The sequence below is a fragment of the Anomaloglossus baeobatrachus genome, chromosome 9, assembly GCF_048569485.1.
Source record: "Anomaloglossus baeobatrachus isolate aAnoBae1 chromosome 9, aAnoBae1.hap1, whole genome shotgun sequence".
In the NCBI taxonomy this organism is placed as follows: domain Eukaryota; kingdom Metazoa; phylum Chordata; class Amphibia; order Anura; family Aromobatidae; genus Anomaloglossus; species Anomaloglossus baeobatrachus.
Genome location: NC_134361.1, coordinates 8,473,472 through 8,491,880, shown reverse-complemented (window position 1 = coordinate 8,491,880; position 18,409 = coordinate 8,473,472). Strand labels below are relative to the sequence as shown.

Genomic DNA, 18,409 nt, shown 5'->3' with positions numbered 1-18,409 from the left:
ATAGATGTATATCATAAGCAGGTTTTATGCAAGTTTGTGCGTGTTGTGTAGATATCTTTCCAGGTTTGGTCAGAGGCATTCCAGTGCAGAAAACAACGTTATTGCTGAGAAGCACATGATGAAGGTGGTATGTAAAAAATGGGTTTACAAAAAACTGTATATTTTATAGAAAGGTGGAAATTGGTAAATCGTGAAAATGTATGTTTTGTTTTCTTTTCGTAACAAACAGGTCTTTATGTAAGATATTTTTTGGTTTAGCACAGGCATGTACAATTTTTATATGATTGACCAACTAGTGTAATAAACAGGTGTATTTTCCAATTCCAGATCTTAAATTAGAGCTAGTAGCATATGGTCTCCAGTCAGGGGACTGATTGATCCTAAAAGCACTAGATGAGAAAGAGCCATGAGTCAAGACTAGATAAGCTGATCCAGCTTCTCCTAACCACAGAAACTTTGATGAAGTTCGAAGGCAGGACAACATGGATTCACACCCACATTGCAGAAGGGTCGATCCACCAGAGCTGCATTGAGTGTCCTGCTCATATTTATCCTTTTCAAAAGACCTGTACAGTCACAGACCATCATTGCCAAAACAGGTAGAAGAAAGGACTTAGAGAACCTTGAGACTTGGGAAAGTCCAACTACAAAGGGTAAGGACTCGCCTAGGAGTCCTTGGTCTCAAACCGGTGAAGAAAACCCCTTTCCCTCTCCGCCCATGCCTCAACATTCAGTCAGGCAGGTTCTCTCAACAGATATTTTCTTCCTCTCTTTCTAAGGGAACACAGTACCCTTAGTATTCAGAAATGGCAGAAATAAGTCTTTAGGGGGGACTGTTGAGGATAACAAATAAGTAACCAAAAATACTTATTTCAGCCATTTCATAGACTCTAATATATAGTTTATTTGATCTAGTCTAACACATATTTATTAATGCTTTTGTTTCTTACTAACACACACACACACACACACACACACACATTCAGTGATTTTCCTTAATACAATATACTAGCACATGTAACTTAAAGATGGCTCCTACATCCTGGACAACGCCCAAGAAGTTGAGAAACAGTGGAATTCCCAAAGTTTGGAACAACCAATCCAGTAGAGACTATGCAAATTCCTATACGTCTTGAGTCCAGCCTGCGATATTTGATTGGACTATATTTTGTCTACACCCTTTACTCCCCTAGAACTATAAAGTTTTCTGAACAATAAACTGCAGCAGAATCACTGGCATCAGTCATGAGAGAAAGACATAACTGACTCGTTATTTTATTCTCGCGTGCACACATGACAATATAATTTGAAAACGGCAGTGAGACCCATTGTAGTCTCACCTAAACAGCCCGTGGAGCTAGACAGCCGAGAGGCTGAAAACTGTTGCCCCGGGTCTGCACCGTGCGGCCACTCTCCTCTGCCTTGCATCCCAAGATCACTGGTATCTGCATTCTCAGGATGCAGATAGCAGCAAATATAATGGTGGAGCAGGGGCCATTGGCTCCTTCTTCCACTATTCAGCATGTGCGAGAGAGACAGTAGAAGAAATTATGTCACCACTCAGCGTCTGCTGTGCGGAACCTCTATGCACACAGCAAAGACCGGAGCAGAGAATCGGGAGAATGGGAGTAACGCAAGTATATACATACTATGAGAGCCGTCATGTGTGGGAGGCTGTGGGGGCATCATACTGTGTGGGAACATCATACTGTGTGGAGAGCTGTTGGGACATCATATTGTGCGGGGGGCTGTGGGGACATCATACTGTGCGGGGGGGCTGTGGGACATTATACTGTGGTGTGGGGAGCTGTGGGGACATCATACTGTGTGGGGATCTGTGGGGACATCATAGTGTGTGGGGCTGTGGGGGCATCATACAGTGTGGGAGGCTGTGGGTCCATCATACAGTGTGGGGACATCATACTGTGTGGGGTAGAAGGGCCATCATACTGTGTTGGGGGGCTGTGGAGCCATCATATTATGTGGGAGGCTGTTGGGACATTATAATGTGTTGGGTCTCTAGGGACATCATACTGTGTGAGGGGCTCTATGGACATCATACTGTGTGAGGGGCTCTATGGACATCATACTGTGTGTGGGGGGGCTGCGGGGAGCATTATACTATGTGGGGAGCTGTGAAGACATACTTTGTGGGGAGCTGTGGGGCCATCATATTGTGTGGGGACATTATACGTTGTGGGGGACTGTGGGGCCATCATACTGTGTGGGGGGTTCTAGGGCCATCATACTGTGTGGAAGGCTGTGGGGCCATCATACTGTGGGGGGGTTCTGGGGCCATCATACTGTGTGGAAGGCTGTGGGGCCATCATACTGTGTGGGGGGTTCTAGGGCCATCATACTGTGTGGAAGGCTGTGGGGCCATCATACTGTGGGGGGGTTCTGGGGCCATCATACTGTGGGGGGGGTTCTGGGAACTTTATACAGTCATATGAAAAAGTTTGGGCACCCCTATTAATGTTAACCTTTTTTCTTTATAACAATTTGGGTTTTTGCAGCAGCTATTTCAGATTCATATATCTAATAACTGATGGACTGAGTAATATTTCTGGATTGAAATGAGGTTTATTGTACTAACAGAAAATGTGCAATCCGCATTTAAACAAAATTTGACAGGTGCATAAGTTCCTCAAAACAACTCTCAAATGATCTGAAAACAAAGATTATTCAGCATAGTTGTTCAGGGGAAGGTACAAAAGGTTGTCTCAGAGATTTAACCTGTCAGTTTCCACTGTGAGGAACATAGTAAGGAAATGGAAGAACACAGGTACAGTTCTTGTTAAGCCCAGAAGTGGCAGGCCAAGAAAAATATCAGAAAGGCAGAGAAGAAGAATGGTGAGAACAGTCAAGGACAATCCACAGACCACCTCCAAAGACCTGCAGCTTCATCTTGCTGCAGATGGTGTCACTGTGCATCGGTCAACAATACAGCGCACGTTGCACAAGGAGACGCTGTATGGGAGAGTGATGTGAAAGAAGCCGTTTCTGCAAGCACGCCACAAACAGACGCCTGAGGTATGCAAAAGCACATTTGGACAAGCCAGTTACATTTTGGAAGAAGGTCCTGTGGACTGATGAAACAAAGATTGAGTTGTTTGGTCATACAAAAAGGCGTTATGCATGGAGGCAAAAAAAACACGTCATTCCAAGAAAAGCACTTGCTACCCACAGTAACATTTGGTGGAGGTTCCATCATGCTTTGGGGCTGTGTGGCCAATGCCGGCATCGGGAATCTTGTTAAAGTTGAGGGTCGCATGGATTCAACTCAGTATCAGCAGATTCTTGACAATAATGTGCAAGAATCAGTGACGAAGTTGAAGTTACGCAGGGGATGGATATTTCAGCAAGAAAATGATCCAAAACACCGCTCCAAATCTACTCAGGCACTCATGCAGAGGAACAATTACAATGTTCTGGAATGGCCATCCCAGTCCCAGACCTGAATATCATTGAACATCTGTGGGATGATGTGAAGCGGCTGTCCATGCTCGGCGACCATCAAACTTACCTGACCTGGAATTGTTTTGTAAACAGAAATGGTCAAATCTACCTTCATCCAGGATCCAGGAACTCATTAACAGCTACAGGAAGCCACTAGAGGCTGTGATTTCTGCAAAAGGAGGATCTACAGAATATTAATGGCACTTTTATGTTGAGGTGCCCATACTTATGCACCTGTCAAATTTTGTTTAAATGCGGATTGCACATTTTCTGTTAGTACAATAAACCTCATTTCAATCCAGAAATATTCCTCAGTCCATCAGTTATTAGATATATGAAACTGAAATAGCAAAAACCCAAATTGTTATAAAGAAAAAAGGTTAACATAAATAGGGGCGCCCAAACTTTTTCATATGACTGTAATATGTGTTGGAAGGTACGAGGTGTAAATACAGAAGCAGAATATAACAGAGTAAATTCTATGCTTTTGATCAGAGCTAGTGGTAAGAATACGGCATAAGCTGCAGGGTCACAGGACTCAGCGGTATCAGAGAATCAGACCTTATTCTGCTCAATATTACGTGATACAATTAATATTATTATGTAATTGTAATTAATATGTTAATTTTACAATTCAGCAGAATTAATTTCAGCCTATTGTTTTTGATGTCACAAGTCTGGGTCCGTCCTGTGGCCCCCTCTGATCTAGAGGAACCTGTTAAAATCCCTTCATGCAGCTGAAGTCAAAAGATAATACCTGCAGCCACCACTAGAGGGAGCTGAGCAGAGACAGAGTTACTGTTGTGTCTATGAGACGCCGCTGTACTCCATCACCGTCATGGACCTTTGCTTCAAATGCAAAATCACAAAAGGGTTAAAACCCTGCAACATTATAACAGACACCAGTGACTGCTACATCCGCCTCCGCCCCCGATTCCTGCCACATCTCTGCTGCTCTTTGAAGTAGAGTTGTCAGAGCAGATCAGGTGTCATTGTGGAGCTTCCCATCAGTAACGCTGCGCCCTGGTGTAACCTCGATGGCTGATCACCAGCGTGCAACCGCCGCAGCTTCAGCTTAAGGCCTCGTTCCCACTTGCCTTCTACATGCATGAGTGCACTCGCTCCAGTGTAAAACTATGAGGCAGTGTCCAACTGCGATTCTTTTCTCATACTATATCGGCATTAGAACAGAAGTGCAGCATGTTTGGCAGAGTCTTGCATAAAACGCACCTATACAAGTCTATGGATCTAGTGAAACATTGCACTGCACTCGGATGTCATCAGAGTGCAGTCTGATATATGCAAAGATGGGCAGCGGAGAAAATGGAGAAATTATTCTCTCCCTCTTCTCCGCACCTGAGATCTGATTACAGCAGAGAAGGAGTCGAGGGTCATTAGCAGAACCTATCTGATGTTCTTGCTTCAGAAGCGATCCGCAAGAGGTGCATCTGGCGCCAAAATACGCAATCTGTAGAGCAGCAGAGCTCACATGTACCAGATGTAGTGCAACAGAGCTCACATGTAGCAGATGTGCAACAGAGCTCACATGTAGCAGATGTAGTGCAACAGAGCTCACATGTAGCAGATATAGTGCAGCAGAGCTCACATGTAGCAGATATAGTGCAGCAGAGCTCACATGTAGCAGATATAGTGCAGCAGAGCTCACATGTAGCAGATATAGTGCAGCAGAGCTCACATGTAGCAGATATAGTGCAGCAGAGATCACATGTACCAGATGTAGTGCAACAGAGCTCACATGTACCAGATGTAGTGCAGCAGAGCTCACATGTAGCAGATGTAGTGCAGCAGAGCTCACATGTACAAGATGTAGTGCAACAGAGCTCACATGTACCAGATGTAGTGCAGCAGAGCTCACATGTAGCAGATATAGTGCAACAGAGCTCACATGTAGCAGATGTAGTGCAGCAGAGCTCACATGTACCAGATGTAGTGCAACAGAGCTCACATGTACCAGATGTAGTGCAGCAGAGCTCACATGTAGCAGATATAGTGCAACAGAGCTCACATGTAGCAGATGTGCAACAGAGCTCACATGTAGCAGATGTGCAACAGAGCTCACATGTAGCAGATATAGTGCAGCAGAGCTCACATGTAGCAGATATAGTGCAGCAGAGCTCACATGTAGCAGATATAGTGCAACAGAGCTCACATGTAGCAGATGTGCAACAGAGCTCACATGTAGCAGATGTGCAACAGAGCTCACATGTAGCAGATGTGCAACAGAGCTCACATGTAGCAGATGTGCAACAGAGCTCACATGTAGCAGATATAGTGCAGCAGAACTCACATGTAGCAGATATAGTGCAACAGAGCTCACATGTAGCAGATGTAGTGCAGCAGAGCTAACATGTAGCAGATATAGTGCAACAGAGCTCACATGTAGCAGATGTGCAACAGAGCTCACATGTAGCAGATATAGTGCAGCAGAGCTCACATGTAGCAGATATAGTGCAGCAGAGCTCACATGTAGCAGATATAGTGCAGCAGAGCTCACATGTAGCAGATATAGTGCAGCAGAGCTCACATGTAGCAGATATAGTGCAGCAGAGCTCACATGTAGCAGATATAGTGCAACAGAGCTCACATGTAGCAGATGTAGTGCAGCAGAGCTCACATGTAGCAGATATAGTGCAGCAGAGCTCACATGTAGCAGATATAGTGCTGCAGAGCTCACATGTAGCAGATATAGTGCAGCAGAGCTCACATGTAGCAGATATAGTGCAGCAGAGCTCACATGTAGCAGATGTAGTGCAGCAGAGCTCACATGTAGCAGATGTAGTGCAGCAGAGCTCACATGTAGCAGTTTTAGAGCAGCAGAGCTCACATGTAGCAGATATAGTGCAGCAGAGCTCACATGTAGCAGTTTTAGAGCAGCAGAGCTCACATGTAGCAGATGTAGTGCAGCAGAGCTCACATGTAGCAGATGTAGTGCAGCAGAGCTCACATGTAGCAGTTTTAGAGCAGCAGAGCTCACATGTAGCAGATGTAGTGCAGCAGAGCTCACATGTAGCAGATATAGTGCAGCAGAGCTCACATGTAGCAGATATAGTGCAGCAGAGCTCACATGTAGCAGATGTAGTGCAGCAGAGCTCACATGTAGCAGATGTAGTGCAGCAGAGCTCACATGTAGCAGTTTTAGAGCAGCAGAGCTCACATGTAGCAGATGTAGTGCAGCAGAGCTCACATGTAGCAGATGTAGTGCAGCAGAGCTCACATGTAGCAGATGTAGAGCAGCAGAGCTCACATGTAGCAGTTTTAGAGCAGCAGAGCTCACATGTAGCAGATGTAGTGCAGCAGAGCTCACATGTAGCAGATGTAGTGCAGCAGAGCTCACATGTAGCAGATGTAGTGCAGCAGGAGGTTTTTGGTAGGAGGTGTGATTTGTAAACCTGCCTGGAGGAGCCGTTGTGCTTTCTCGTTGGCCAATTAAGGTATCGCTCCTAGGGTCCTTTTGTATAAGACTAACCTTGCAGCGTTCATCTCTAAATACAGAATAGAATCCGATGGTAAATATGAAAGTTACTGCAATATTTTGATATTAAACCGATCACGTCTGCATCTTACAGCGGGGTTTTCTGGGTCACGAGGTCTGGAAACGCGGCTGCGGTATCCTGTACTAACAGATTCTGTATAAATGATACCACCTAATAGCAGCAAAAAGAGGCCGTCCGTGCGATGCTGCACCGCAGAGACAGCGGAACAGTCAATCTTCTGCTCTTATACTGGAATTTATACACAGGACTGTGCAAAACATTCTGCACAGTGAGAAGCTTCCAAAATTAGAAATATTAATAATTAATGTTTTATCAATTAATATGATTGGTGTGAGCCGATGACTGAATATTCCACATAGTACATAAAGAGAAAGGGCAAAGAAGAAACAATAAACCTCAAGAGCTGTAATCAAAATACAACTGTCTACGCCAATGACCCAAGGAGAGAAGAAGTCACCAAATCACGTATCTCAGGTGGATTCCAGCAGCTCCTGGGCTTGGTTTGCTCAGTCATTTTTGCTCTACATGTATTTGCACACATTGTTATGGCACTATGTGACAATCTGCGCTCCGCGGACTCACGTCATTCTCCAGGCTGAACTCCTTCTCGCCGACCGGAGAGCTGCTCTTCGATTTCCCAAAGTCCTTAAAACTGCTGGAACGTTGCAATGACAGCTAAAGAGGAAAAAGGAAGAACAAAGGAAATTATAAATGTGCGATAATTCAACAATGACGTGAAAATCCAAAAACAAACACGGAACAGAGACGTCCGGGAATATTGTCAACTTTTTCCTCTAAAATTCATTTTGAGATTATTGATATTTTGTGATTGTTTCATAAAATGTTTTTCTTTTGTGTCTAATAATAAAGTGGAATTTACCAATAATTATTCTCTGTAGAGCGAAAAGTCACAGACCTCAGTGAAGAAATGTGACGTCACTGCCCTAAGATCCCCGCAACCCCGAGTGTCCGCTCCACACGACCCCGAGTGTCCGCTCCACACGACCCCGAGTGTCCGCTCCACACGACCCCGAGTGTCCGCTCCACACGACCCCGAGTGTCCGCTCCACACGACCCCGAGTGTCCGCTCCACACGACCCCGAGTGTCCGCTCCACACGACCCCGAGTGTCCGCTCCACACGACCCCGAGTGTCCGCTCCACACGACCCCGAGTGTCCGCTCCACACGACCGCGGCCTCAGTGCGAGAGCCGCAAACTCCACTCAGGTTCCTCCTTAACACATCATAAAATTCCAGAAACAAGTAGAAATTCTAAAACAAACATTTTTGGCAAAAAAAAACCCCACACCCAAAAAATTATTTAGTTCCTCAAACTAAGAAACACTCCACAATAAGGATTCACATCCCCAAAACAGCAACAACCACCGATTCCGACCTCCAGAAGGAAGCAACAGAAATATGAGACTGAGACGAATGAAAGGATCATCCAAAATGTAAAGAGGTTTATTATATTCCTGTACATAGGGGCAGTATTATAGTAGTTATATTCCTGTACATAGGGGCAGTATTATAGTAGTTATATTCTTGTATATAGGGGCAGTATTATAGTAGTTATATTCTTGTATATAGGGGCAGTATTATAGTAGTTATATTCTTGTATATAGGGGCAGTATTATAGTAGTTATATTCTTGTACATAGGGGCAGTATTATAGTAGTTATATTCCTGTACATAGGGCAGTATTATAGTAGTTATATTCTTGTATATAGGGGCAGTATTATAGTAGTTATATTCTTGTACATAGGGGCAGTATTATAGTAGTTATATTCCTGTACATAGGGCAGTATTATAGTAGTTATATTCTTGTATATAGGGGGCAGTATTATAGTAGTTATATTCTTGTATATAGGGGCAGTATTATAGTAGTTATATTCTTGTATATAGGGGCAGTATTATAGTAGTTATATTCTTGTACATAGGGGCAGTATTATAGCAGTTATATTCTTGTATATAGGGGCAGTATTATAGTAGTTATATTCTTGTACATAGGGGCAGTATTATAGTAGTTATATTCTTGTACATAGGAGCAGTATTATAGTAGTTATATTCTTGTACATAGGAGCAGTATTATAGTAGTTATATTCTTGTACATAGGAGCAGTATTATAGCAGTTATATTCTTGTACATAGGGGCAGTATTATAGCAGTTATATTCTTGTATATAGGGGCAGTATTATAGTAGTTATATTCTTGTACATAGGAGCAGTATTATAGCAGTTATATTCTTGTACATAGGGGCAGTATTATAGCAGTTATATTCTTGTATATAGGGGCAGTATTATAGTAGTTATATTCTTGTACATAGGAGCAGTATTATAGTAGTTATATTCTTGTACATAGGGGCAGTATTATAGTAGATATATTCTTGTACATAGGGGCAGTATTATAGTAGATATATTCTTGTACATAGGAGCAGTATTATAGTAGTTATATTCTTGTACATAGGGGCAGTATTATAGTAGTTATATTCTTGTACATAGGGGCAGTATTATAGTAGATATATTCTTGTACATAGAAAGCAGTATTATAGTAGTTATATTCTTGTACATAGGAGGCAGTATTATAGTAGTTATATTCTTGTACATAGGGGCAGTATTATAGTAGTTATATTCTTGTACATAGGGGCAGTATTATAGTAGTTATATTCTTGTACATAGGGGACAGTATTATAGTAGTTATATTCTTGTACATAGGGAGCAGTATTATAGTAGTTATATTCTTGTACAAAGGGGCAGTATTATAGTAGCTATATTCTTGTATATAGGAGGCAGTATTATTGTAGTTATATTCTTGTACATAGGGGGCAGTATTATAGTAGTTATTTTCTTGTATATAGGGGCAGTATTATAGTAGTTATATTCTTGTATATAGGAGCAGTATTATAGTAGTTATATTCTTGTACATAGGGGCAGTATTATAGTAGTTATATTCTTGTATATAGGAGCAGTATTATAGTAGTTATATTCTTGTACATAGGGAGCAGTATTATAGTAGTTATATTCTTGTACATAGGGAGCAGTATTATAGTAGTTATATTCTTGTACAAAGGGGCAGTATTATAGTAGCTATATTCTTGTATATAGGAGGCAGTATTATAGTAGTTATATTCTTGTACATAGGGGGCAGTATTATAGTAGTTATATTCTTGTATATAGGAGCAGTATTATAGTAGTTATATTCTTGTACATAGGGGCAGTATTATAGTAGTTATATTCTTGTATATAGGAGCAGTATTATAGTAGTTATATTCTTGTACATAGTAGCAGTATTATAGTAGTTATATTCTTGTACATAGGGCCAGTATTATAGTAGCTATATTCTTGTACATAGGGGGCAATATTATAGTAGTTATATTCTTGTATATAGGGGCAGTATTATAGTAGCTATATTCTTGTACATAGGGGCAGTATTATAGTAGTTATATTCCTGTACATAGGGGGCAGTATTATAGTAGTTATATTCTTGTATATAGGGGCAGTATTATAGTAGTTATATTCTTGTATATAGGGGCAGTATTATAGTAGTTATATTCCTGTACATAGGGGCAGTATTATAGTAGTTATATTCTTGTATATAGGGGGCAGTATTATAGTAGCTATATTCTTGTACATAGGAGCATTATTATAGTAGTTATATTCTTGTACATAGGGGGCAGTATTATAGTAGTTATATTCTTGTACATAGGGGCAGTATTATAGTAGTTATATTCTTGTACATAGGGGGCAGTATTATAGTAGTTATATTCTTGTACATAGGGGCAGTATTATAGTAGTTATATTCTTGTATATAGGTGCAGTATTATAGTAGTTATATTCTTGTACATGGGGGCAGTATTATAGTAGTTATATTCTTGCATATAGGGGCAGTATTATAGTAGTTATATTCTTGTACATAGGGGCAGTATTATAGTAGTTATATTCTTGTACATAGGGGGCAGTATTATAGTAGTTATATTCTTGTACATGGGGGCAGTATTATAGTAGTTATATTCTTGTACATGGGGGCAGTATTATAGTAGTTATATTCTTGCATATAGGGGCAGTATTATAGTAGTTATATTCTTGTACATAGGGGCAGTATTATAGTAGTTATATTCTTGTATATAGGGGCAGTATTATAGTAGTTATATTCTTGTACATAGGGGCAGTATTATAGTAGTTATATACTTGTACATAGGAGCAGTATTATAGTAGTTATATTCTTGTACATAGGAGCAGTATTATTGTAGTTATATTCTTGTACATAGGAGCAGTATTATAGTAGTTATATTCTTGTATATAGGGGCAGTATTATAGTAGTTATATTCTTGTACATGGGGGCAGTATTATAGTAGTTATATTCTTGCATATAGGGGCAGTATTATAGTAGTTATATTCTTGTACATAGGGGCAGTATTATAGTAGGTATATTCTTGTACATAGGAGCAGTATGATAGTAGTTATATTCTTGTATATAGGGGCAGTATTATAGTAGTTATATTCTTGTACATAGGGGGCAGTATTATAGTAGTTATATTCTTATACATAGGAGCAGTATTATAGTAGTTATATTCTTGCACATAGGGGCAGTATTATAGTAGTTATATTCTAAACCGTAGAGAGTATGTCATCCGGCATTTTATCAACTGCCGCACACAGGGGGTTATTTACAAGATTGACTGTGTTTGTGGCCTCGAATATGTCGGAAAAACTATTCGTGAGTTCAGACGGAGGATAGGTGAACACCTTGGTGACGTTGAACATCGCAGGGACACTGCGGTGGCCAGGCACGTCACCGAAAAACATGGTGGAGATGTACGTGTCCTGAGGTTCACTGGAATTGACAAGGTCCTGAGACCCAAAAGAGGGGGGGATTGGGATAGATTAATCTTGCAAAGGGAGACAAGGTGGATCTTCCAACTAGAAACCCTTTCCCCCAGGGGTCTAAATGAGCAGCTACTTTTCAACAGCTTTATTTAGTCCTTTGTGGAGGGTGTATCCCTGCCTTCTATAATTTTCTCATACCCTTTTGGTGCCTATTAAATGGAATCAGGGGAGGAATCATCGTTTTTACCCACTCCATTTACCAATTAGATTGTGGCATCATGATTATGTCCTAGAGTCATTTATCACAAAATTTGCGTATGTACCGTCAAGTATGCAGTTACGTACGATTGTGGTAAAGGAACAACATTATGTGGATCTGATTACCTTTGAAGGGTTTGATTTGTTTCTTAAACATGTGTGGTTAATGTGCTTATTTATTGGACATGATCTCCCATATGTATCCCCATTATTAATTTGATGTTATGTGGTGCGATCGGATGAATGGAGATATATCGGATATGTGCCTTTGTGTAGGACCGTCTCCTCCATACTCCTGATTGACACACAGGGCAGGAGGTGACGTGCGTTGTAGCGTTGACGCGCACCTCCGGTCATATGACCCTGGATAAGGGGAGGTTCCTCCTCTTCCACACTAGACATGGGGCAGGAGGTGACGCGCGGCGCGGCTCTGACGCGCACTTCCGGCCATGTGATCCTGGATTACGGGAAGTCCCTCCCCCTTAATGCCGGCGCATGTGGGAGATGTGCCCCCGCCTGGGGTGATTGATGTGACCGGCCGGAAGTGACGCGGGGGACACATCCGGCTACATGATCCTGGGTAACAGGAAATTCCTCCCCTCTAATTATATTATTATAGTATTATAGTATTATAGTAGTTATATTCCTGTACATAGGGGCAGTATTATAGTAGTTATATTCCTGTATATAGGGGCAGTATTATAGTAGTTATATTCTTGTATATAGGAGCAGTATTATAGTAGTTATATTCCTGTACATAGGGGGCAATTTTTATTATAAAACAAACAAATACAATTATAAAAACACAAAATTGCCCGAAGAAAACACAAATCACTGCATTCTGCAGTCACATATACAAAAGCACTAAATAATCACATTACATGCATAAGTAAATGATGAAGTCCACCGTTAGCAGAGAGAGAGGGAGAGAAAACAAGCAAAAAAAAAAAAAAACACAAAAAACACCATATCTCCTAACTGAACCTCACATTCCTCCATAATGTGGCGTTCCTCTGACTCCTTCCAATTTCTATGGTTTTGATCCACCGGAGCTCCGCCATAACCTGATCGGCTGCAGCGGTGTGATCAAATGGCTCATTGTGCAGCGATAGCCGGGTCCTCATGTGCCAGTGGTAGTACTTGATGACACTAATTATGATGTACATGGTCTCTCTGTTGATATTACTGACATTAGAGGGGACACCGTACACTATGTCAGGATACTTTAGGGTCCGCAGTCTGGGGATGTGGAGACGATCGGACACTTCCTCCCGGATCTTCCTTCCTCCCCAGCAATCACATATAAAGTGATCCATAGTCTCCTCCTGCCGACAACCAAGGGGACAGGTCCGATCAGAGACGCTCAGAAACTTCAGATTCCCCCTGACAAAGAGCCGACTATGGAGCGAAAGCCAAGTAATATCAAACAGTTTGGAAGGAAGTCGTCTCCCGTTCAGGAACCTGAGACTGTCCTGAAGGGTGGTCGTGACACAGTCCCTCAGGGCCAGCGGAGAATGGAAGAAAGTCCCACATATCCGAGCATACAGGTCTCTTCTCGTGGTGCTCTCAATGTAAGACCTCTCCAGTCCCCACTTCCTGACACACTTCAGACCATAGTCCAGATACTGGGGGAGGTGGTCACCTGTCCATCTCCTCCTCTTGAGACTGCCGCCTCGCACCCAAGACTCTGCAAAAGGCAATATCCAGTACCGGATACTATTCACCCACAGGGAGCTACTGTTTGAGTCCATGTTCCCAAAATTCACCTTCAGAAACAAGGAGTCAAAGAAAACCCTTGGATTCAACATATCCAACCCCCCCTCTCTCCGCTGTAAGTACGTTACTCCCCTCTTTATTAGGTTCAGCCTATTCCCCCACAAGAGCTGGAAGAACAGGCTGAAGAGCCTCGCTGAGAAAGGCTCTGGCAAAGGGAAAATGACAGAGACATACAAAAACACGGGGACCAGGTAAGTCTTCAACATAGTGACCCTTTCTCTGTAGGTCAGCCTCCAGTTCTTCCATCGCTGAACCTTCACATTTCCGGTTTCCAATTTCTCCTCCCAATTTAGCCTGGCATTATCATCCCTCCCAAATTTAACCCCTAGGATCTTAATATGGGTGGAGGCATTGGCAAACTGCGGCAGATCAAAGCCGGGATCAGTGTCTAATGTCCACAGAGCTTGACTCTTCTCAAGGTTGACCAGAGACCCGGAGGCCTCTGAGTAGCTTCTGATGGACGCAGATAACATCTGCACCTCATGAGGATTGGAGATCACCAACGTCACATCATCCGCATAGGCAACAACATTCAGAGGCAAGCAGTGGGGGACCGACACCCCCTGAAAATCGCACTCCTGCAGTGACCTCAGAAACGGGTCCAGGGCAAAAACATACAGGAGTGGACTCAATGGGCAGCCCTGTCTCACCCCTGCCTCAACTCCAAAAGTGTCACCCTGCCAACCATTAATCAGAGGAAAGCTCACCGCCTCTCTGTACAGTGTCTTCAGCCAATCCACAAATTTTCCCGGAATACCGTACTTTGACAAAGTCGCCCACAGATAGTCATGATCAACCCTATCAAAGGCTTTAGCCTGGTCCAGACTCACAACATATCTCCCACACCGCTGAGCTTTACATCTCTCGAACATCTCCCGTATCGAGATGACTGCTCCAGAGATGTTCCGCCCTTTTACTGTGCCAAACTGAGAGCCTGCCAACAGTGCCGGAGACAAACAGACTAATCTAGAAAAGAGGATCTTTGCCAGAATCTTCCTGTCCACATTCAAGAGGGCAATCGGCCTCCAGTTCTTGATGTCGCTCGGCTCTTTACCTTTAGACAGCAGAACCAACGAGGAGACTCTCATGGATGGAGGCATCAGGTGAGTTTCTAGGCAATTGCTATACACATCCACAAGGATTGGAGCCAGGAGGTCTCTAAATTTCTTATAAAACTCTGCTGTAATGCCATCTGGACCTGGTGCCTTCTTCAGACATAATTTATCAATAGCCTCCTTAACTTCATCCACCGTTAATTTTGCTGTCAAAGGAGAAAAGTCCAGATCATAAGTATCAGGCACTGGAGTTGCCTCCAAGAATTGAGCCATCTTATCTCTATCCAAAACCTTCCTCTGAAACAAGTCAGCATAGTAAGATCTCACCACCCCCAGGATACCCTCCCGTGAATCCTGCAATACACCCTGGGAATCAGTGAGACCTGTGACCATTTTCTTGGCCACCCTCTCCCTGCAATTCTCAAACGGATCAGGGGCCCCTAAGGACCCATAATCTCGCTCAAGAACCAGGGAGGTGTACCTACTGTACTGATACTGCCTTATCTCAGATTTCAGCCGGTTAATCCTTACTCTGTCATCCCCACCCGCCGAATACAATGACTCCAATTCTTTACGCAGTCTTAGGTACTGGCTGTACTTATTCCTCCCTTTATTAACCGACAGTCTCTGTAAGAGGGATCTGATATCCTCCTTGACGTCCTCCCACCAGTCGGTCATGTTGTCATAGAAGTCAGCCCTGTCTAGATGAAGCTCCATAAGGGAGTGGATACGATTCTGGACATAAACATCATCCAGGAGACTGGAATTAAGCCTCCACAACCCTCTACCAATGTCCGGACGGGTAGAGACTCCGAGGCAGAAGCACAAAGCGAGGTGATCAGAGTAAGGGACGACCTTCTCACTCAGGGCGCCGACAGCCTCAGTAGGACTCACAAACACAAAATCTATCCTACTGCTTCTGTTAGAACAAGAATATGTGAACTTAGGCTGCCGACCTCCCTGTGTGAAAGCGTCAGTCAGCCCTGCCTGTGTTATGATGGTCTGTAGGACCTTACCATCCCTGGTCACTGTCCTGCCTGAGGAACTGTCACCTGATGACAGTATCGCATTAAAGTCCCCTGCCATCACCACTGGAAGAGAAGTGAAGAGGTAAGGCTTGACGTCATTATAAAGCTGGATCCTGTCAGTCACCGTCTGTGGCCCATAGATGTTAATAAGCCGGAGTCGCCTACCATGGATAGTGACTTCCAGAACCAGACACCTCCCCATGACCACCTCCGTCATCCTATGTACAGTCACGTCATTGGTGCTAAACAGGACAGCGACCCCGGCGTAAGGCTCCACAGCCAGTGACCAGAATGATGGACCGGACCGCCATTCCCTCTCAGCCTCCCTCATAAGTCCCAGGGATGTCAGTCGCGTCTCCTGCAGGAAGATGACATCGGTGCCCAGGTATCTGAGATGTTCATATACCGTATGTCTCGTCCTCCTCACCTTAATGCTATTCACATTACTCGAGGTTATTGTTAATGAGAACCCGGCCATCACAACACAGTATAAAAGGAGCAGAGTAACAGCCATCATCATGAATCAAAGGTGTTCTGTCCACCACTGGTGTCCATGTCAGTCTCTACCTGAGGGTCTACAGAAATGGGCTTCCTTTTCGGCGGGGGATGGTCCTCTACGTCCCTGTCACATTCAGCATCAATTTTCCTCAACTCGTTCTCATAGTCCTCATCATTAGACTCTGATAACACCCCATACCTGCCGGACACGACCATCACTTCAGCAGAACCCTGGACCTTCTTGCTAGCACCCTGACCAGAGTCATATTCTGCCTCAGGTTTACGAGAGGACGCATTTTTTTTCTTCCTCTTATTGTGCTTAACGCTCCAGTCCTCAGATACAAAGAGTGATGCAGAAGAGGGGCCTACCTGAGGCTGCTGGACCTGAGGGACAACCTCCATGTTCCTCTTTGTACCCTGCTGCTCTGGTGTCACATAGGCGGACTCCTGGTGGGCATCTGAGTTGGTCGGTATCTCTCCTGACATTACATCCTCCTCCTGAGCCTCTGCCACCAGCTCAACTACCTCCTGAGCCTCAGCCCCTGCCATTACATCCTCATCCGGTAACTCTCTGCAGATGTTGTGCCAGGCGTCTGGACAGTCCCTGTGAGGATGGCCCATCTTACCACAGAGATTGCACCTGACATCCCGGCAATCTGCAGCAACATGACCGATGTCCCCACACAGGCTGCACTTCACCACAGTACAGGCATTGGCCAGATGACCCTTTCCACCACATTTGAAGCATTTTCTGGGCTGTCCGGGGTAGTAACATCTCCCCTTCTCCCTCCCAATGAAGAAGGAGTTGGGTAGGTGGGCAGTGATATTATTATATTGCCTCAGCTTCACCTGTACCTTCCACCCCATAGTCCAGATACCATCCTCATCCCTGACCTTGGTGAGATCAGAGACGAGGTCACAATGCCTCCGGAGCCACACCTCGATGTCCTGTGGGGGAACGGCCTCATTCCAGAAGGTGACATTTACAGTGACAGTATCTGGCCTGGAAATGGGGACCAACAAGAACTTATTCCAGCCCTCAGTGTCCCTGAACTTGGGATAATGGGCCCAGAATCTGTCCAGATCACCAACGAGCTTGAAACTGACCTCATAGCCCTGCCTGTCCTGCAGATTAGAGACGGCCAGGATCTCATGTACCACAAACCCCATCTGGCGGCACAGCAGCTCTCGCACCACATATCTGCGTTGCGGCAGATCCTCCTTGGGACCTAAGTACTTAAAACGCACTACATTGATACGTTTAAATGTCTGGCCGGTATATCTGGCACTAGAGGTGAAGGATGGGGCGCCGCGGCTCCAGGCGTTCCTGGGGGGCACCCGCTGGGTCACACTGGGCTGACTGACAGGGAGAGGATCTGCAGTAGGGGGGGCTGTCACACCTTGTGGACTAGATGGTAAAGGGGGATAGTCACATATGTCATGTACATGAACATGAGCAGCATCATTGTCAGACAGTGCAACGTCCATCACAGATTGTGAATCCCCTCCAGCCCCCGACCCCACAGGCACAACGACACTATCCCCAGGCTGTGCCTCAGCCTCATCAGCACAGACAGTCTCAGACATACTGTCCTGCTCCTGTGAGGAGCATGCTGAGACTTGTGGTGCCTCTGCTGGAGTCTGAGGCGTATGCTCCTGTTCAGACTCTACAGGCTGTCCCTGCTGCTGCAGTGGTGCTCCCTCCTGGAAGCAGAAGCGTGCCGCCTGTACCACCGGCCGTGCCTGCTGCTGGGGGGTCTCGTCCTGAACAGTCTCTGACTTTATGTGGGGGGTCCTGGTCTCCACAGCACAGTCTTGTGTATAGGAGGCAAACCGCTCCCGATTCACGTAGGTCTCCTTCAGGGGCCCCATCGCCTCCAGACAACAGTCCATGTCTTGTACCACCCCGGCCAGCTCCACGCCCAGCGCATTCAGCCTCATGTCGTACGTGGCATTGTTATCAGGGTCACCTCTCTTCAGATGGTAAATAAAGTCTA

At 44.3% G+C, this 18,409-nt stretch overlaps 1 protein-coding gene across 1 annotated transcript in view; it reads right to left on the bottom strand.

Annotated features, from left to right (window-relative positions):
- SASH3 (SAM and SH3 domain containing 3) overlaps positions 1-18,409 on the bottom strand; it is a 77,936-nt gene that overhangs the window by 20,905 nt on the left and 38,622 nt on the right. The window contains exon 2 of the mRNA XM_075322372.1: positions 7,557-7,649. Within this exon, the coding sequence (XP_075178487.1) occupies positions 7,557-7,649 (93 nt within the window). The remainder of the gene's footprint in view (positions 1-7,556; positions 7,650-18,409) is intronic.